Genomic DNA, 21,542 nt, shown 5'->3' with positions numbered 1-21,542 from the left:
CAGACATTGTGGTATAAAAATCTGATGTCAAAAATTAGTCAGCTAAGTATTATGTAGAAGCTGATTTTAATATTTGTTTTCCAGGTGGATCCCAGTATGCGCTCCATGATGGCGCTGCAGGAGGAGAGAGGCAGCACCTCTTATAGTGAGCTCCAGTGTGAGGTCACCAGGAGAAGCTTGATACAGCCTCTTGAGAGCAAAGCATCTGTCCTGAAATGGAGCAGGATGCCTGGACAGGTTGGTGGAGCTCAAATTACTAACTGGAAGGAGCTCTAAAGACTATTTTATTTCTGCTGTGGTAGTTGTTCATTTAACCCTCTAAGACCCGGATATATTTGTACTTGCAAAAAAAAACAAAAAACCTTTCAGATGGTCTTGTAGGAGTATTTTGAAGAGGAAAATATAATGTTTTTTAAAAAAAAATGTTTTGGTAAGCTTTTATGCAAATGTTGACATTTAGCAACGTTGGGTCCATCAGGTAGCAAAATTTCCTATAGGCCATTTTTATGGATAACATGGCAAATGTGTAATTACTTCACTAAAGCAACTTAATGATTCATTTATATGGTTTATTATTTGGCCTCAGATCAATTATGAATAATATTTGGCCTCAGAACAGTATACATTATGAATAATAACACCAATAAGCCATATTCTTGAATCAATTTTATTAAAATAACAAAATGAAAATCACTACAATATATGTAGTAAAGAAACCTAATAACCTAAACCATTGTCAGTGATCACACAATACTGCCTGACCAACTCACTGATTTGCATTGATAAAAGGATGCAAACTGATCTCCACCCAATATGACCCTGCACATTAGTTGTGCTCTTCTGGAACCACCTGTAGGCACTTCTCTCTGAACAAATCCAGCCATGGTCGGAGTTTCCAGAGTTTGTCCTTCTTGTCCTTCTCTGGCACGGTCAAGTTGTCAAACAGATGTAACGAGGTCAACAAAGACTGAAATCGGTTGCGTGGCATCACATCAGCTACAGACGCGTTTCGTGTGTCTGGTTCCCAGTACATCTGGCATCCATTCATTTGAGAAAGGCCCATTCTCAAATACATCCCAAACATTTGCTCAATTTCTTTTGGACTTGTGTTGACTGATGTTCCTTTTGTTTGAAGGCTGTAAATGTTTGTGTTCGTTGTGAGAGAGTCAATCATGTCTTTGGACACAAACTGGCGGAAGTACTGCAGTGGTGTTTGGATAGAACTCACATCTTCAGAGGTCAGAGGTGGGCCAGAAAAGTCTGTATTAGGGCTGATGAAGTCCTTCTTCAGCCACTGATATCTTGAATCACGGCGATGAGCGGGTTTGGTCAGTTGGGGCAGCTGAATGTCTGCTGGGCGGTCAGTGGGTTCACTGGGTGGTTCGGGTGGTTGGTTTTCTTTGGACCCCACGCCACAGTCCTCTTCATCTGACTCTTCATCAGTCTCATTGATGTCTATGTCAACATCACTCTCTCCGTTCATCACGATATCCAGAACATCCCTTGCTGTGAAGCGATGCCCTTTCTGTTGTTGTGGCAGAGAGAGAGAGAGAGAGAGAGAGAGAGAGAGAGAGAGAGAGAGATAGAAACGGAATAGATAGATAGATAGATAGAAACGGAATAGATTGAAGAGACACAGAGAGAGAGAGAGATATAGTAATGTAAATACACATATAACTGTTTAAATCTATTGTGAAAACTATATATAAGGCTGAACAGTAGCAGGTGAACCCTTGTATTTTTTGCAACCAAGAGGGCCCAACGTTGACTAAAAGCAACAAGTATGAATTATGCTCTAATTTAAATGTGGGACATATATTTCACAATAATAACATATATACATGTTCTAGACATTGTAATGTTCACCAAAAAAATTATTACAGGCATATTACTTACGTTTTTGTGAGGAATATCTTCCAGAGAAAAAAGAGATCTGTTCCAACAGAGAATTTTCTAGTTGTGATGGTTCCTGCCTCTGTGGGGGGTATTTATATGCAAATATCCTGGCCAATGGCATTGTAAGACTAAACAATAGGACCCAATGAGGATTTAGAGGTGAAAAAAGAACAGAAAAACAAATTATTTAAACTCCTTTCTTTATAAAATATAAATGTTGCTCTAAAGCATCTCTGGGTCTTAGAGGGTTAACAGTGTTTTTAAATGAATTTATGTAAACACCCCTAGCGAAAAGCAAAACAAAAAAGCAGAGGGCAGGTGCACAACAACTGTACCATTGCAAACTAATAATGAATTTGATAATTTAGTGATATTCGTAAATGTCTTGTTTTGTCTTGTCTTGTTTTTTTATGTTAAAGATCTGTCGAATTCCCAACAAGCCTGTGTTGTCGTTCCGCGGTGGTCGGATGGGATGCTTCACAATGCGTTTCTCTCACGATGGGACGACACTGGCTGCAGCCTGCGCTGACAGAGATGCTTTCCCTGTCATAGGTAAGCATAACCTCATGTCATGCTCTGATGCTCCCTCTTAGTCCTCACAGGGTTTCAGCTGATCATTCAGCTAAATGAAGCCTGATGTGTTCTGTTGCTAAAATGGCAGATAGTATTGTAGAACCAAGGCACAGATTTTAGGGCGGTCCTTCATATTGCTATGGTATCAGGATTAATTTTCAAAGACGTGGATGTAGGTTTGTTTGGTTTTCTCCACCGTTGCAGGCAAAAACAAGTACAAAAGTAAACAATATGTTTTTGTTTATATTATGTATCTATGCTTATGTAGAAGGAAAGTGAGTGATTAGAAATGCATACGGATAATGATTATAAAAACAATACTTTTAATCATTAATATATTCCCAGTAAAGATGCTTATTAAGCCTGTTGTTTTTTCAGTGTATGAGATTCCCTCTGGCAAGGTTTTGGCTGCCTTCAATGGACATCTCAGCATTGTATATGATCTCTGCTGGTCTAGAGATGACCGGAGCCTCCTGTCTGCTTCGTCTGATGGCACTGTCAGGTACTATCAGCTAAATGGATCAGTAATATTGACACAGTGGAATATAAGACACTTGTACTGTGTAAGTGGTCACAAATGATGTCTTGAACTCTCACTTTTATTTTGGCTGACTTTCATAGTGCCTCTAGAGGGAGCTCTTGTCCTTGTTGTAGCGATCATCATCTTCTTGTAGTGCCTTTAGATGTAGATATCTCCCTCTGCTGATTGTTTGTCTAAAGCTGTGTCTCTATTAATCGTTTTGCATGAAATATAATTGTATTTATTGTGTCATCGTGGATGGGTAATGTTTTACTGCCTTCTTTCCTGTATAGAATATGGAATGTGGAGGAGCTCCTTGGTATAGCTCAGAAGGTGCTCCCCCACCCGAAGTTTGTGTATTGCGCTCAGTTCCACCCCATGGCCAAGAACCTGGTAGTGACGGGGGGTTACGACTGTCTGGTGCGGGTCTGGAGGCTGGATGTTCATGACGTCAACGGCCAGCTGCTCCAGGAGTTCGAGGGTCACAGCAGTTTCATCAACACAGCTTGCTTCGACTGTGAAGGTGCGCTTTTGCAGAATATAAAAAGTTGACACCATACATATGCATTTATGCTTATTTTGTACATGAATTAAAGTGTTACAGCATGTTGAAATAAATAGCATCTGTAGACTGAATTTACTGCATTTTAGAATTTAAGTTTACATAATCTTCTGGAAACAAACTCTTAGCGACTACTGTTTTGTTTTGATTGTCATGTTTTATGATGAGATTGAAGAGTAAGCTATTATTTTTTGGAATGACGTGGCATGGGTGTATGTTCTGAGAAGTAAACATATTTAAATTTATTTCAAATTTCATTCAGGGCGGAGAATGTTCACGGCAGACAACAGCGGTCTAATCATTGTGTGGAAAACCTCACTAAGTGAGAGCAAGCAGCGGCAGCCATGCCGTCACTGGTGCATAGAGAAGGTAATAGAGAACTGCAAACAGGTGTTTTCTTGATTCCTTTACTTATAAAGCAAAGTTGAATATTCTCCTGTCATCTCCTCTCAGAAAATTGATGAGAGAGACCTGAGCGGCATTCCCATCAACATGTTGGAGGTACATCCAAATGGACGACGTCTTCTCATCCATGCCAAAGACAGTGTCCTTAGGGTGATGGATCTGAGAATGTAAATACTGTATACTTTTGATCTTGTGTTGTGTGTGTGTACTGTGTATATATTTATATAGTATATATAATTATTATTTTATTAAGTTACTTATGTATTAATGCTTCAACTACCTATAATCTATGTATATATGCTCATTTATTACAACACATGTATGTAAAGTGGTCGTCTTTATTTATTTTGTCTGTTTTTACAGCTTGGCGATAAAGAAGTATACTGGTGCCACAAACTACAGAGAGCGTATCTACAGTACCTTCACTCCTTGTGGGAGCTTCATCTTCTCCGGCAGCGAGGACGGGATGGCCTATGTTTGGAACGCTGAAACTGGTGAGGATGTCATGTGCTTCTCCTGTAACAAAGCACCTTCTCTTGCTGAAGAGGTCTGATATTATTCTACACACAGTGTGTGGTGTGTGGTGTGTGTGTGTGTGTGTGTGTGTGTGTGTGTGTGTGTGTGTGTGTGTGTGTGTGTGTGTGTGTGTGTGTGTGTGTGTGTGTGTGTGTGTGTGTGTGTGTGTGTGTGTGTGTGTGTGTGTGTGTGTGTGTGTGTGTGTGTGTGTGTGTGTCGGGGAGGGAGGGGTGTTATACAGCCTGCTGGATGTCTTGTCTGGTTTTCCAGGTGACCAGTTGGCGGTGTACTCTGAGCTGTGTTACCCCACAGCACTCCGCTGCGTGGCCTTCCACCCTCACGAGAACATGGTGGCCTTCTGTGCCTTCGGTCAGAGCCAGCCCGTCCACATCTACCTGTACGACCACAAAGGTTGGCATCTTTTTATTGATGATTGATTTCGTTTTTGATTTGTGATGTTCTGTCTGTTATTTTGAATGATCTTCTTTTTCTTTTAGTGTTCTTTTGTCAGAACACTAATTTAAGGTGACCCAAATGCTAATTGTTTTCCATGTACCACCCATGAGCTCTGATTTAATATTTTTGTCTTTTCATTGCTCCTTTGGGTTTTCATATGATCTTTTTATGACTGTAATTCTCTCTGTTGTATTGAGCTTCTTTACTATCTCTCTTAATCATTCTTTCCTATTCTGTGCAGTCTCCCAGCTGGAGGTTCAGAATATGAAAGTGCTGAATGGGACCAGCTCGTCAGATACCAAAACCCCCAAGAACCCATCCGAGGCCATGGTGTTCCAGGACACCTCTGCCTCTTCCTCCATAGATCAGTACACCCAAGCGGCAAGGATGTCATTGAAGATGCAGCGTGTGAAAGACAAGCTGGACTCAATGCTTGTAAGTAGTTACCTTGCTTGTTCTGAACATTTGTTTGAATTGCCTGATAAATTGGTGATGTGAAACCCCACTGTCAGGATGGGGTATGATGTAAGAGCAAAATGGCTGCCATGTGAATATGGTCAATAGACCAGTAATTCTTAACCTTTTTAAATTTCATTAGGCCACAGACCCCATTTGACACAATTTGTTATATTTATCTTGGGGACCTCAATATACACTGTAAAATCCTCAGTATTAATCAAATGAAACACTTTTGGAGTTACATAGCAGTAAGGGTCCATTTGGTTCCTAACTATCTATCATTTAGCTTGGGACCCTCACTTTTGATACTCCAAACTTTACTCACAGCAGCAAACAATAACCCCACATTGAGAACCAATGCAATAGACCATATAGTAGTTCCAAATTCTTATTTCACTCAGGAACATTGTATTCTGTTAATCTTGGAACCCTTTCAAACCCTTTCTAGGAGCCACGTCAACGTTCTCAGACTCCTGAATACTTTTATGAACAAGGTATGTATTTGAGGCAGGAGTCTTCTGTTTGCTATGGAAAGGCCATGGCCACGCTATGCTGACTTATACATATCATGTGTTTGCTTTGTACTGAAGAGACAAACTCATGAGCTTTGTGTTTCTGGTTTCTAGACAAAGTTGCTATGACTCAGATAGGGAGGAGTCTGACTTTGGACACTGGCACAGTGAGTATCTATGTCATTAGATTTATACGCTCCAATACAGTGAATGCCTGGTCGAAGTGTGCAAACAAGCTGAACTTATTTCTCTTAAGTTATTACTTTAGCAGCCCTAGTGGTACTACGGTATAAAACTGTGTCTTGGGTAAATTACTTGAATTGAGTTTTACAACCTTGTAAAATGTTTCAATTTCACATTATTAACACTTCTGTTCAATTGTGTTCTTCTGAAGGAGTATTCATATCCTTAAATGCATACACAGCCATGTAACTTGATGTATCCCTTCTTCAGATGGGACCAAGCACCTTGCTACCTCTCCCGTCTCTCCTCTCTCCTCACTCCAAGATGCAGCTCTCTGGCTCTGTGGCAGAGCCGCTTGTCCCCCAGGCATCCCTGAGCCGTGAGTATGCATTGTTTTCTTCTGAGGCAATACAACCAAGTCATTGTTTGCTGTGAGTCTGCATTCGAACTAGCAGCGACAAAGCAACAGGCTGCAAGTCATTTTCAATGTAAGCTAGCAACATAAAGCTACAAACTGCATGACAGGTGTGATGCCCTATAAAAAGAAACATTGAGCCGGCTTCAACTTTTTTCGGCTCTCTAATGATGCAGTAAAGTGTCAATCAAGCATGTTTTTGTCTTACTTACACCATGATGTGCATGGTAATAGTTCTACTGGCAGAACCGCCCATTCAAGGTGACAATGCCCTACATTACAGACAGTTTATACTGTTATCTCACTATATTATACATATCTACACATATACATGTAGCACTAAATCCTAATATGCAGTAGAGAGTTAGCTTTGTGCAAAACAATTGGTTTGTTTGTGCAAATTAATATGCTGTATATGGTAAAATATTTGAAAGAAAAAAAAAGTCTTAGGCTTACACAAATGAGCTTAGGACCACCTCATGCAGAGATGACAGGGAATTCTGCCAACAAAGCACGACAGGGATTTAAGAACCCTGAACTCTCCTAGTACCAGTATTGTGGTTTAGCATCTCAAGAAGCATGTACACCATTGAGAGAGACAAAGATGGACCTCTTGTAATATTCACCTGTGTCCGTAGGTGATCACTGCAAATGCTGTCAAATGTTTTTTGGAGTTGTCGTGTCAGCTGGCATGTTCAAAGTTTGTCTTGTTTTTTATTTTGATCGTTTCTGCTGTGTTTACAGGTGGGTTCAGTCCGGTTGGTCAGCGTCTAAAAAGAGCCACCTCTCTCAAACTACAGGCGGTAAGGCTACTAAAGCAAATGTATTTTTTATGTAATATTACTAATATTATCATAGTGTACTTACAGTATATCCCAGAATGCTAAACGACACCTTCAATGTGGTCCTGTATATCTTAATGGATGGAGTATGGCTACACTGTTAATTTATCCATTTGTAACTCTTGGAGAGTGTACAAATCGAACTAAATGGACATTTGTACACTCTCATAGGTGCTAAACTATCTACTAAAATATGTGATTCCACCATAGGAACTACTTGGGAGGTTTAACAAGTGCTAATTCTTTCTCATCAGAACCTCCATGATCCTGCTTCCCCAGCCAACCGTCTGGGAACAGAACCGGCCAAGGCTCAGCAAACAGTAAGTACCATTTGCCTAATCACACACAATCTGTTTCACACTGTCCTGCTACTAAAATCCTCTTCCTCTCTCTTGTTCTTCCTCAGGTTGTTTCGCTGTATGACTACAGTGCCAACCGGTCCGACGAACTGACCGTGAACCGCGGCGATGTCATCCATGTGCTGTACAAAGACAACGACAACTGGTGGTTTGGACGTCTGGCCAACGGACAGCAGGGTTACTTCCCAGCTTCTTATGTAGCAGAGGAGAGTAAGTGACCACTCAGTTGCTGTGACAGACCGTGTGGATGCTGTATTATGTGTTTCTGCGGATGTATGTCTTTGGGTGCTGTATGTATCTCTGTTTATGCTGTATGTCTTTGTTTATGCAGTTTGTATCTCTGATTGTGCTGTATGTATCTCTGTTTATGCAGTATGTATCTCTGTTTATGCTGTATGTCTCTCTGTGGATATGACAGACTGTGTATGTATCTCTATGGACGTGGGCCCAGGTGATGAGGTATGTTCTATCCATTACAGGAGATCTTGTCGAAGAGGCTTCTCAGTCCGAGGGGAATGTTGAGAGATCAACGCCAACCAAGGTAAGAAATAGAATGTGACGAGTCTACTGATCCTTTGGCATAGATAATGTGGTACTGAGAACTGTTTTAGTAAATGAATTTGTGTTATAGGTTGTATGTTTTCTGTAGATATTGGTGGGTAGCATACAAATTTGTATGATGTATCAGTCTTATATATATATATATATATATTCCACCATATTTGTTTTGTTTTTCTGTCTACTGGTTTTGTGTGTGCAGCATTCTAAATACATTTGCTTACTGCAACAAAATGAATAACTGGACGATAATAGTGATGGCTAACATGCTATCTAACACCATCACCAGTGTTGTCACATGCATGCTACCTTTTTCTTCATGCTCTCATTCATGTTTTCCCCCTGCTGTCTCCAAGGTGTCTGCTGCCATTAGTGCATCTGGTGAACTGAAGTTTCTTTCCGAGCAAGATACTGACCCAGAGTTGAGTGATAACAAGTAAGCCCCTTAGTTGTCGCTGTCTGTAAATTCTTCCAGTTTCAATCCGTGAGTGAGGTCACTAAACAGTGCATAAGGACTACCTTCAGAGCACATCTGCACTTCAATTTTCTTATCTGGCAGGTCAGAGAAAAAAAAACTACTTGGATGACCTCATTTCCAGATTAGAAAACGGCAAGATTTGCCTTTTCAAATTGAGACTTTACCCAAATAAAGATACCTGCTTTTAGTGACCTAAAAAAAGTGACCTAAAGAATTATCTTTACCATTTCTAGACATTGAATAGCTTATTTTAGAAATATTGAGTTCTAAACATCATCATCAAATAGCACCCTTCAACTTCTTATTTGCCCAGGACACCCTGGCATTTTGTTATTAACCTTCCTCACTTTTGGATTTCAACCAGAGGTAAAAGGAAAAAGAAGGTGAAAAGGCTTGGAGTGCCGCCTTCACCTGCCTCTCAGGCCACATCTTCAGATCCAGATGCCTCAGGGACACTGAACAGCAGGAGGAGAGCTAGATCAACAGACCGACCTCTCCCAAAGAGGCCAACAGGACAGCCTAATGGAGCCTTTGAACCCGATATCTAAACCCATAGCATTGAACCCTCACATGATTATCCACTGAGTTTTAGTAATAGGATACAATTACTATATTGTCACTATCGGGTACAAGCCTTGTATGTCCAAAACTGTTAACTGCTCTTGTTAATACTTTTCAAAAATAGCAGATTTACAAGCTGACGAGTCATATTCCAAGCTTGTAGATCGGCTTTTTTCGCTACTGTTGTACAAAGAAGTAGGGTATTAACTTATAACATAAAAAGTTTAAATATGAAGATACAAAGTTTCTGCCCGACAGCAACTATATAGTCCAGCCAGTATATCCTGGTTCTGTTTTTTGCACTTTATAAAGAATATAAAACAATGTACAGTAAAAAGTAATTTTGTTGTCAGATAGTACTGTACAATCCTGGGGATTGTAATTTTGCTATGTTTTATATATTGTATTATTTATTATAGTTAACTAATATGGACTTAGTCTTTTTGTAACTTTTTACAGACAATAGATGAAAGACACATGAAAGTATGTACAGTAGTGTATTTTCTTAACCTGTAAGAGATTAAGAATGTGTAGAAATGAATTAACATAGGTTGCCATGTGTGATTCGTTAGTTCCTTACTTTAAATCTAATTGCTGATGTGTCATCGTTGCTTACAATCTTTGCCTCTGATTTTTTTTTTTTAAGTTCAATTATATGGTAGCACAAAATGTGTTTTGACCTTAATGTTTTTAACTTGTTATCTATGCAGTTGACTGCAAACTGTATCGTGTACTGTGACAATTGATTGGGCAGGAAAACAATGGCATGAGAAGGAATATGAGAACATTCATGCTGCAAAGATAAAACTTTATATTTTACATTTTGTATGAATTCAAATCAGTTTACAACATTACAGAATAAAATAGTCTTCAAGTAGTTGGCTATCTGTGTAAGGCACAAGTGTGAAAAAGCCATACACACAGATGTTAACATGCTGCAGTAACACAGAAGGTAAAGTTAATTTGTTCTATAGTTTGTACCATGTGGAGTGTCCTCTCAAGGGAATGATACTGAACTAAATGATATCTAAAGTTAAATTTACCATCAGTCGCCGACAACTGGAAACAACTACAAAACAAGACAGTTTGACGAATGACCCATCGTACCACAAAGAACATTAGGGCCATATAACCGTATTGGAGTTAACAGTACCTATTGTACAATGTAGCCCAAAGTTCTTAAATCAATTAAAGTTCATTCATTCTATAACTTGTGCAAAGCACAAATAACATTAACAAAATTAGAAGGTGGTCAGTTTATTTTCTGCAGCCATGAAGAAAATGGCCATGAATCCAGTCACCAGCTCTATGGCATGTGCAGCTTAAGGGGTAATCCAAGTCATGTGAAAAGCTACAGGGCATTAATCTAGTAGCAACCGTTGCATGATAATAGGGATATATTTACATGGTAATCTGGAATGTGAATGCCCTTTCAGTTTAAAGTTTTGACTGAATTAATTGAGAATGAATGAATTAATTGAGACTGAAAACAGTATTTGTTGAAAACTACATCACAGCCAGGGTATAAATGGGTCTTTGATGTATTCGTTTTAAGCCAAATAGCACCTGTACTTATTTGCTCTACAGCTATTCTGTTGATACATGCAAGAGCATATCATTATGCTTACTCAGAATTACATTCAGAATATGAATACATGAAAAGTAATAAATAACAAACCCTGCTATGCAAGGTAATTCAAAATAATTGCAAACCATACGCATACAATTACATGAGGAACAGTTACATTCATAAAAGGCATTATGCTACTCTTATTGTGAACGGGGAATTTCACCGGCTGGTTGCCCTCCATCATGCTGGTTGTCTCCATCCAGAAGTGGAGTCGTTTCATCTACATGCGTAATCCCATTGTCCTGAATGGCTCTTGAATTCCAACAACAAAAGATATGTTAGTCACTTCAGGTATTCTGTTAATGTTTAACATCCAGCCTATTCAAGGGAGGATGGTATCAGACAATGAACAAAATATCCATCAAACGTGTGGGATAGGAAAATAATCATTACAAACATTATTTGTAAAAGCATTAAAACATGAGCATGTTTAAAGGTACTATCTGTACATTTTCTGTTTGTTTTCTCCCTCTCCCAATGGACAGAGGTAATTGCAACAATGTCCTAAATACAAAAAAGCTGCTCCAAATAACCATGTGCGTGTCCAAACCACCAGAGTCGAAATCTCTCAAAGGTAGAGTAGGGAGACCACCTCCAGATTGGTTAAAATAAAAATGTATTCTTTCAAATAAGTCCTAGATTGTAGCTTTAATTGTTAATTTGCAGAAAAGTATTACCTTCGTTGCTGGGGTCTTACGCAGAAATAGTACACGCCGCAAAGATGGGCCTGTTGTTGGACAAGATAATGAGTCATACATTTCTCCAACTTTCATCTCTGATTAACACAGTATCTCAGACTTTATATCACTGATGAGAAATATGCTAATTTCTTAAAGTGGCGATTCTGGCGAATGCCTGAATGATCACCAGGCTTTCTAATCAGTTACAATGGGAAGATTACACAGGGCTGAAGATAAGAGTCTCATCTGTCATCACTTGCTCTTGATGGCAGATGAGAGTTTCATACTGTACCTTTGGGTGAGATGTTTCAGACAGTATATGAAGTGGTTGAAGATGTACTGTGCTAACATGGGTTTACGAATCCTACAGTAACATGTGGCTATTCACAATGAAATTACATTTAGTGCTACTACTAGAACAATGCCATTGTACTTACAGCGAAGCAGCACAAGCCTCCTTGCATAGTAGCTGCCCATTCAAAGCTGAGCTGTTGTGTGATGACACCACCCACTATTGGGCCATAGAACATCCTAACAAATACAGATGCATTTCAAGGTTCATTAAACAGGTTCATTAACCATTTATTGCAATGCTATTGCATTCAGTTTGGCGGTGTGACTCTGCTCCTGTGATACTACAGGTTATCTGCGCAAGCATGACACAGAATCTGATATCACAAAACCCCCAGAAGGGTTATGGTTAGGGTTAGGCATAGTGTTTGTGGAGTTAAAGGTTAGGGTTTAGGCGCAACCTGGGCGACACACCAATGAAAGAGAAAGTGCCGTTTGAAAACAGACAGCTGCAGGAACAGAGCTGTGACCAATCATGAACATGAATAGTGAACAGTGTTCAGCTTCAAAAGACAGCCTAAATGAACCATAAGATTGAGGCTGTATGTGTTAGCTTGTTAGCGAATGGGAATGAAGGGAGCTGAGTGAAGTGGAACGTGGAGAGACCATCCGACTGTAGTGGGTAGTGTAGGGGTAGAAGTGTGATTGTGGTGCCTACCTTAACTATCAGCTGGATTACTTCAAGGAAAGCATATACTGGCTGGCTAGTTGTGAGTCAATAGGCGTTAAATAGGACTTACCCCAGAGACCACACGGCGCCGAACAATCCCGACACCATTCCAAGAGTGCTTAGTCCCTCATCAAATCCTTCTTCACTACCATTTCAGAGGGAAACGTGTGCATTTTGAATCTTTTCACAAAGATGTTTCAAAGGCATTTATGCTTGGTTAGGGTACAATCGATAGAGACAGGAAAATTAGGGGACTTGCAAAATATTATTTATATTATTATTAATACTAGGACAAGTATGCAGAAAATACAGGTAATACATTCACTCACTATGCACAAGTGAGGATCTCTGGAAACGTGGGCATTGCACTCATGGCGAGCGAAAACCCAAGGACGCCAAGCATGCAGATCATCAACCACAACTGACTAGAGATATGGAAACAAAACAAAGATTAAAAAAGATAAAAGTAATTAATGTGTAAATTAATTCTGTGAATTTGAAATCCTCAAGTGAAAGAACACATGTTCACCTTGGGATGTTGAGAACAGGCATGGGACCAAGCAGGCAGAAGCCAACCGCAGTGGTGATGCCTCCAAGAACAATAAACCAACTCCTTGTGGCCTGATGAACAACCATACAAATACACATGGCTACAAGTTGTTAAAAATGTGACATGTAAAGACACTCAAGGTTTAACCATACAGTAACAGTAACTCCTAACACAAATGGAACCTTATGGGTCTATTTGGTTCCATTTGCACTCTCTTTGGATTCAATTTAACATTGAGTATTTCAGTGTGCATATGTCATCATAAATACTTCATACTTACAGGAAATTTGTCAGTGATATATCCAAGAATCGGTGATGCCAGACAATAAGGTAGCGACAAACCAAGTAAGATGAGTCCCACATAGCCGGGTGATAGATTAAACTGAAAACAAATAGAACAAATTAATAACAGTATAGGCTACTCTAATCTGTGTCTACAACTAATTGACTTCAATAATTCTGAGAAGCTGGAGATATTTAGTGCTAAATGTATTGTTGATATTTTATAATGCATGTAACCATGTTCAATAGTTTAGCTAGGCTTCAATCATAGCTTCGTCAATTATGGTAAACTATGGACTCTATACACCCAACTGGAGATTGGCTACAGTGTAGTGATAGAGGAAAAGCCATGGGGTCAGACTTTCACTACTGAAAAGCTATTTGATTCATAAAACAGTGAAGCTACCCTCGTAATATTCAGAAATGTAGTTAAACTATTAACGCAGCAACTTGTAGCAACACTGGCAAGACTGCCCAACACTGGCAAGTGGCCACTAGCCAGTGTTGGGCAGTGGGGCGGTTGAACACCAGATTCACTAGATTCATCCTTCCCCCACAGAAGACCAACAATAATATTGTCAGTCCTTTGTGCCGGTAGTCCTGAGGCTATTCATATTTGTTTCAACTCCTAGTATCTCCCTTTTCTGTATCTGTCCTGTTTCTTTATTGCTGTACTGCCATTGACAACCGGATTTCTCCCAAGGAATCAATACAGGTCAAACTCAGTAGAACTTTTGGGCTAATGGTGGCTCTAGAGGAAAGGCCATGGGGTCATCCTCAGGAAATTCCATGGAAATCCAGCCAAAATAGTGAACAGGCGAACCAATCAATCAATCGATCAACATTCTTACAGCCCAACTGCTAGGACAAAATCATTTCCCATGACATATTCAATGGAGTCTGGTATTTCCATTGAAAGGTTAGTTACCTTTTCAATGGCAAATATGGACAAGGTGGCATCCAGGAAGCCGAGCCCTGCACTAAGAGTGAATATCACAAAGCAGATCAGCACTATTTTCCCACGTGTAAGCAGTCGGATGAAAGAATCTTTTGATGGCTCGGCATCTGCGTAAAGAAAACAAGCACACATGACAACCTATCAGTGTAATTATGCACCTGCACAATACATTCAATTTTTGATTTGTCATATAGTAAGTAGCCTATAGAATGAGTAAAATATTTGAATCAAAGGAATGAACATTCAGAGAGTTTTCTGCTGAAATCTCCAATTTCCTACCAAAAGATGGTAAGATGTAGATGTTGAAAGGAACCATAATTAGCAGGAAACATCCAAGGGCTATAAAAGGAACTTCATATCCAAATGACTGGTAAAGCCATCCTCCGATTGGTGGCCCCAGAATAAGTCCCAGCCCTGTGAAAATCTCCAAACTACCCTAAAGGAGAAAACACAATGATATACAAAGTATATTGTTTTGCTTTGCTAAATAAATTATATACATGCTGCTATACAGGCCTATGGGCAATGTGTGTATTTCCATAAATCCAAGCATTTCTGTCAGCACTATAAACAAATTGTGTCAGTACACAGCTATTTAATACTTTCCACAGTTGTAGGGATTACGGTTGTTGCAAAACAACTCAAACCATAATGCTTTTTTTGTTTGCTCATAATTCTAATGCCTAAACAACATTCCAGTCAGACAAGGAGTCACTCACCAGAACAGTCGCTATATTGTTTGGGAATACTTTTGCCGATACTGCAAAAGAGGAAGTCATCGCACCAGCAAAGCCCAAAGCGTCGATGGACCGTATTAAAAAGCAGAGGATAATAAAATCTCGCCCTGAAGAAATTCTATCAAGCAATCTGTAAAAAAAGAGTAAAATAGAAATAATACATCATTTTGAATGGATCACAGGTCTTGTGGCTTATAATTACTACTTAAGTTAATAATGTATGATAATGTAATTATTAACCATAAATGTTTAGGTTTATCATTATATTATCCTACTACATTGTTATACTCGATATATGGTAATCAAGAAGGTGGGAGAAAATAGTTTAAATCTAAAATATTTGTGGTCATTGAGTGAAGAAAACAAGGCTGTAGCCAGATACGTCTTGCTCCGCAGTGCCACCAAGGGGCAGGACAAAAAACACAAAATGTTACCAGCCATCATACACAGACAAGCAGACAAACACACAGGCAGAGAGAAAAAATCTTGTCGAGCCTAGGGGAAAGACAAAATGTCTCATATAGAACAAAGGACACTGACCTTGACTTACCCGAAAAGCATGGTGCAGACAGAAGAGACAAATAATCCTGCAACCAGCATGAACTTCGCCCCGATCTGGACAATCTGAGGCAGGGACGAGGAAGGTGTCAGTGATTTCTTTTGGAAGTTATCCCTGTCATAATCAGCTAGCCTCTTGTAGAGCCACACCATGAAAAGGGTTTTCAACTATATGAACAGTACCTTGGGAAGTGTGATATCAAACCCAAATACTAAAAACGAAACTATCAGTGGCACACACTTACATATCTTCCCATTATCAGTGAACCGAATAAGTTGCACACAGCATAGCAACCGAATATGAGGCCGATGACTGTCTGGCTGGCCCCTTTCTTCACTGCCTGTTTGAATAATGATAACAATGAACGTTAAGGTCATTTTAGAAGTGATAATGAATCCATACCATAACTAAAAACATGTTAATTTTAGTATCAAGACATCAACTTGCATGAAACTCAAGAGCTATTCACAAACATCATGTCATTGCTTCTAAAATTAAGCTAAACTGTTCCTTCACAACTTAGGCTTGTGCTCTATAGAATTAGAAACCTGGCTTTGGTGCTTTAACCAGCAATACATTTTACAATACACCAAATTTTGGCTGGTACATTATCTGACCAATGTTGCTTATTATCTCCACCAGGCCAAAAGCCCAGGAGGCGGAGATTATGTAGTCATGTGTTTTGAAGGATTATTAATAATAACTTCTTATCATGCAGTTTAAGTAACTTAACATGTCAACAAGAAGGGGCGGTAGTAGCTCAGTCCTTAGGGACTTGGCTTGGGAATCAGAGGGTGTCTGGTTCAAGTCCCACACTGCCACTGGTAGCTGGAGAGTCACCTCCACCTGCCAGTTCACCTCCTGGGCACTACAGAGGTGCCCTTGAGCAATGCACCGCAGTTAGTGGTAATGCACCCCTAACTGTCTGTAGTTTGATACCTCCCCCTGGAGCTTGAAGATAAAGGTCATCTTCTAGAACGGTGGTTCCCAACTTCTTCTGGATCAGGGCCTAAATCTTGACAGCATTCGCAGCCCAGCCATCTGACCACTTAACATGGCAGCCGAGGGCCACTGCATTTTCAGAGCATATTTATTTTGAACACAATCGATTGACCAATCAATCGATTGTGTTCTGGCTTGGATTAACGGAACTAACATAGTATACTTATGTTCCTATTTATCTGTATCACAATGAATTAAACTAATTTTTCAAAGTTTAAAAAAAATATATATTTGTTTTACATTCAGTTTTTAATATTAATGTTATATTATAATCAAAATCTCAGTGTGTGTCTGTCAATTACTTGGCTGCCCACTTGGAATACCCTCACGACCCACCAGTGGGTCCCAGCCCACAGGTTGGGAATCGCTGTTCTAAAATATGAATAAGACATGTCGCAACACCAGAGTAGTATTTGTGTCAGCTGACCATACCAGCAGCTTTGTGTCTGGTGTTTAGTAAGGCCAGGCATTCATAAACCTTCAGGGGGGCTCGCTGATGTCAAACACATGATCCTACACTGTCCAACAGTGTTGCCATGTCTGCTTATTATAAGCTACTTTGGGCTTGTTTTTCTGTAAAGTTGTTTGTAAATATTGGTAGTTGCCGGTTGCCGTTTTTTGGGCTTGCTTCCTAATTCTCAAACATTTTCAAATCAAGGACCCCCAAATGAATATGTATTTGTACGGACCCCCCATCTGCAAATATTTTGCGCCAGGGACCCCCGGCCGTACCAGATTTGTGTTGTTAAAATATTTCAAATAATATTCAAAATATCTGTATTTATTTTTTTAATAGCAGATTTACAAGCTCACAGCGCATCGCAATCGGCTATTTTCAAAGGTAACAGGAAGAGTGGGCACTAAGGAAGAGTGGGCACCTCGGTGTTTAATTGGCTATTTTTCCCAAAATGTAAAAAAAAATCTAATATTTGGAAAATGTTTTTAAGTAATGCAAAGTATACATGGTTAGAACATGCTTAAACATTCGACAATTATAATTATAAATATTTCTAAAATTGCTACAAAACCTATATATCCAGTCATTTTGGGGCATAAACAAGAAGTTGAAGGGTACATTTTAAGTCTGATAATGATGTATCGTGCATGTTCACACATCATGTATACATGCTACTTTACATTACTGAAATATATATCTTTTTTACATTTTGGATAAAATAGACAATTTTACATCGAGGTGCCCACTCTTCTAGTATCCTTTTCAAATATCCGATGCATAGAGGTTTAAAGTGCGCATGTGGCCAATAGTTTGGGCTTGTTTTCATAGACCTGGTTGCTTATTTCTCTCGCAAAACCTGGTAACACTGCTGTCCAACCTTCCACAACCAAACTCCAGTCTGATTTTTCCTTTTTCTCACACATAATTTGTGATAGACTTATATAGGCTATGGCTATGCCATGACAGACAGCAAGATATCTGTTTTTTTTTACTTGTACTGAACTTAAGTGAAATGTTTAGGTATTTTTACTCTACTTTATTTTACTTATACTCCACTACATCTCAGAGGCAAATATTGTACTTGTACTCCACTACAATTATTTGAAAACTTTAGTTACTAGTTACTTTGTAGATTTTGATTATTATTACAAAACATGCATTAACCACTTCAGGCCTATATACATTTCGGCCATTTGAAAATAGCTCCCAATATGCGACGCATTGTGAGCTTGTGGATCTGCTATTTTCAAAAGATTTCTATACATTGATACATTTGAAAACTGAGAAATGGGACATTCTGCATAAGTACTTTCTACTTTTGGTACATTTGATACAAATACTTTTGTACTTTTACTCAAGTCCATTTTTACTTGTAACAGAGTATTTCTACATTGCAGCATTGATACTTTTACTAATAAAATGTGAGTACTTTTTCCACCCCTGCCAACAATGTAAATAAATAGTACATGATGAGGAGGAGCACTTTTCCTATAATCGCTTACCTCGGTAGGGAAGAAGGGACCTAAAATGGAATAGCAAATCATTGAACTGAAGTTGACAGATGCCATTGATATCAACGTCAGGATCTCATGCCTCGACATCCTTGGGGGTGTAGGTGCAGGTTCATCTGCAGAGCCATTGTCTACCATTTGTGAATGGAAATACACATTTAAAAACGAGTTCAACAACTGAAACTAAACATTATTTACATCAGTGTACTAGGGTAAGTGATTTACAATTTTTCAAATAATTGCAAAATGGTAGTGCTCGTTCCATATGTCTCTCCAGCTCTTTATTAAACAGAAAATGCATTTTCAGTGCTCTCTCCTGATTGGCTTAAAATGTGTCACCTACCTGAAAATGTACTATATTCTGTTTACTAAAGAGCTGGAGAGACCCCTGTGACCGAACAAACGCTCTGTAGCAGTGATTACTATCAGAATATAGTACTTTAACCTTTAAAAAAAAAAAAAAAAAAAAAAAAAAAAAAAAAAAAATATATATATATATATATATATATATATATATATATATATATATATATATATATATATATATATATATATATATATATATATATATATATATATATATATATATATATATATCTCTACTGGAGTATTTCCAATTTTTGTATTATTATTACAAAACATACAGTAAACACTTTCGGCCATTTGAAAATAGCCGATTTCCAAGCTCACACATGCCACATGTGAGCTTATAGATCTGCTATTTTCAAAAGGTTTGTACACATGTTATACATTTGAAAACTTGTGAAACGGGACATTCTGCATAATGAGTACTTTCTACTTTTGTACTTTAAGTATATTTTGATACCAATACTTTTGTACTTTTAAGTCATTTTTGAATTCCGGACTTTTACTTGTAACAGAGTATGTCTACATTGCAGTATTGATACTTTTTACCTAAGTAAAAAAATGTGAGTAGCCTACTTTTTCCACCACCGTTAATAAAACATAATTCACATACAATGCAGCCTAATTTAATCTGGGTTTATTGCCTGTTCACAATGTAGTGTTTATAGGTCCTAAATGGCTAATAAACACCTGTTGAGCAGTAAATAAACGTCAACAGATTAGAAAAGAGTAGAGAAGTGAATTGAATCACACGCAGAATGGACTCATCAGCGCTAAATGAATCAACTTTTAAGACACATTTATCAGAGTAGATTTAATTATAGCGCTGGAACGCACCAACCTGGTTGCTGGAGATCAACTTGCGTGTCCATTTGTACGGTTCAATCAATGCCAATTATCTTTGCTTCCAAATTGGCATCCCTCCCGAGCAAGGAAAAATGTTTCCCCCCAAACTCACAATAAAAGGTACCAAAGTGATTCCTGACAGCTCATCTTAGTGAAAGTCTGGATAATAATGTCACAGCTCTACAGCCTCGCACTCCGTAGCTCCTGGGTGCAACAGAACACGGCCTTCTGTGTGTGTGTGTGTGTGTGTGTGTGTGTGTGTGTGTGTGTGTGTGTGTGTGTGTGTGTGTGTGTACGTGTGTGTACACTTCTTTCAGCCTTCACTGACCTCAGACTAGGCTGTTCCCTAGTGCTCACTAAGTGACGCCCATATGGACTGTGACTGTCTGGAGCATAGCATGAGATCTCATTATGATCTATCAAATGAAATGACTTAAGTAAAAGTATGTGCATTATATTTTTGAAAATAGCACATCTACAAGCTCACAACACGTCATGAAGCGACGCGGCTATTTTCAAATAGCCGAAGTATTAATAGTAGCCATGTATTACCTCTCCAGGTTAATGTATGTTTTGTAATTCTTCTTGACACACATCCGGGTTTTTGACCAATAAGCAACTTTGTTTGGAGCGTATTCGGGACAGCTGACGGTTTTGCGGGCCAAACAAAGGGATCACGTGACGTTGATAGTGTAGTAGAAGTAAAAGTACTGGAAATTGGAAATACTTTTTTGCATATTCTGTATATTATTGTTTGTCTTTAAATGTCTTGATGAATTGAACTTGTAAAACTGTACCTCTGTGCTTTTTTTGCGATCTATTAATAAAGTATTCAATCAAACAAACAAACAAACACTGACAGTTGCTCTCTACCCCAGCTGAGCTCTCTCATCTCTCCCCCTCTACACCTCCCCCTACCGCTAGACAATGGAACTTCTTAAAATGTTTAGTTTTTGAATATTTTTGAACACAAATCTTGTGAATGGGTCCCTGGCACAAAATCTTTTCAGATGGTGGTCCGCAGCCAAATACATAGACATTTGGGGGTCCTTCACATGATTTTTTTGAGAACCACTGCATTAGGCACATGCTTAGGTAAATGGCAGAAAGTGACAGGGGCAGGGATGATGTGGCATTTTGTCAAACCAAAAAGCATATAATCAATTATCTTTGATGCTGCACAATTACATGTACACAAAACACACAGGCGCCTCCTTGGAAATTGAAATAACAGAGGAAGAAAGTATCAGCTGGAAGTAAGACAAAATACTTTGAAATGAAATGTTTTATTACGTTATTGTTGGGGAACCTACAGTAGGTCCATATGAACCTATAGTCATATATTTTCTTTTACAAAATAAGAAATAATCATTTCAGGCAACCAAATATTCATTGGGCAGTAATGCTGATAATTGAGACACACTGTAGGCTGTTAAGTCTCTAAAGCTGCAGTTTAGAATGCAAATTCGCTGCTTTGAATGATTCTTCAGATCATTTCTCCAGTTACTCTGAAATAAACTTGAAACAACACAAAACAAATGTCAGTTACTGGATATGTTCACATCTTTACACTTTTAACATTTATTAATATGCAATGTTTCCAGCAGCTTTCTGTCTTTTTTAAGTGTAACATTCAATAGCTCTCAAT

At 38.8% G+C, this 21,542-nt stretch overlaps 2 protein-coding genes across 2 annotated transcripts in view; one reads left to right on the top strand and one right to left on the bottom strand.

Annotated features, from left to right (window-relative positions):
* ahi1 (Abelson helper integration site 1) overlaps positions 1-10,041 on the top strand; it is a 52,183-nt gene extending 42,142 nt beyond the window's left edge. Inside the window, exons 10-27 of the mRNA XM_084045312.1 lie at positions 85-237; positions 2,316-2,448; positions 2,848-2,971; positions 3,283-3,512; positions 3,814-3,920; positions 4,005-4,123; positions 4,320-4,450; positions 4,743-4,883; positions 5,170-5,363; positions 5,836-5,881; positions 6,014-6,066; positions 6,353-6,461; positions 7,242-7,300; positions 7,594-7,659; positions 7,746-7,908; positions 8,178-8,239; positions 8,613-8,692; positions 9,099-10,041. Coding sequence (XP_083901438.1) covers positions 85-237; positions 2,316-2,448; positions 2,848-2,971; positions 3,283-3,512; positions 3,814-3,920; positions 4,005-4,123; positions 4,320-4,450; positions 4,743-4,883; positions 5,170-5,363; positions 5,836-5,881; positions 6,014-6,066; positions 6,353-6,461; positions 7,242-7,300; positions 7,594-7,659; positions 7,746-7,908; positions 8,178-8,239; positions 8,613-8,692; positions 9,099-9,282 — 2,154 coding nt within the window. The 3' untranslated portion in view covers positions 9,283-10,041. The remainder of the gene's footprint in view (positions 1-84; positions 238-2,315; positions 2,449-2,847; positions 2,972-3,282; positions 3,513-3,813; positions 3,921-4,004; positions 4,124-4,319; positions 4,451-4,742; positions 4,884-5,169; positions 5,364-5,835; positions 5,882-6,013; positions 6,067-6,352; positions 6,462-7,241; positions 7,301-7,593; positions 7,660-7,745; positions 7,909-8,177; positions 8,240-8,612; positions 8,693-9,098) is intronic.
* Positions 10,042-10,903: 862 nt separating this feature from the next.
* On the bottom strand, positions 10,904-20,125 carry slc18b1 (solute carrier family 18 member B1). The gene is made up of 14 exons (XM_084045334.1): positions 19,890-20,125; positions 18,674-18,813; positions 15,957-16,052; positions 15,704-15,777; positions 15,136-15,283; positions 14,696-14,852; positions 14,387-14,523; positions 13,457-13,558; positions 13,156-13,247; positions 12,956-13,051; positions 12,697-12,771; positions 12,043-12,136; positions 11,603-11,652; positions 10,904-11,177 (listed from the first exon to the last, which is right to left on the bottom strand). Exons 1-14 carry the CDS (start codon positions 19,918-19,920, stop codon positions 11,066-11,068), a joined length of 1,404 nt encoding a protein of 467 aa, XP_083901460.1. The 5' UTR covers positions 19,921-20,125; the 3' UTR covers positions 10,904-11,065.
* Between the last annotated feature and the right edge of the window lie 1,417 nt (positions 20,126-21,542).

This window comes from Gymnoscopelus microlampas (assembly GCF_963454915.1).
Source record: "Gymnoscopelus microlampas genome assembly, chromosome: 20".
Classification (NCBI taxonomy): Eukaryota; Metazoa; Chordata; class Actinopteri; order Myctophiformes; family Myctophidae; genus Gymnoscopelus; species Gymnoscopelus microlampas.
The sequence above is the reverse complement of the archived record's forward strand: the minus strand, read 5'-3'. Positions and strand labels throughout refer to the sequence as shown.

Excerpts from the sequence above, each read along its gene's own strand:
- slc18b1 (XM_084045334.1), bottom strand. The coding sequence starts at position 19,920 with ATGGACACGCAAGTTGATCTCCAGCAACCAG. Across the intron at positions 16,053-18,673 it reads GTCCCTTCTTCCCTACCGAG|GCAGTGAAGAAAGGGGCCAG; the intron begins GTAAGCGATTAT and ends TTATTCAAACAG. Across the intron at positions 14,853-15,135 it reads ACAATATAGCGACTGTTCTG|GGTAGTTTGGAGATTTTCAC; the intron begins GTGAGTGACTCC and ends TTTCTCCTTTAG.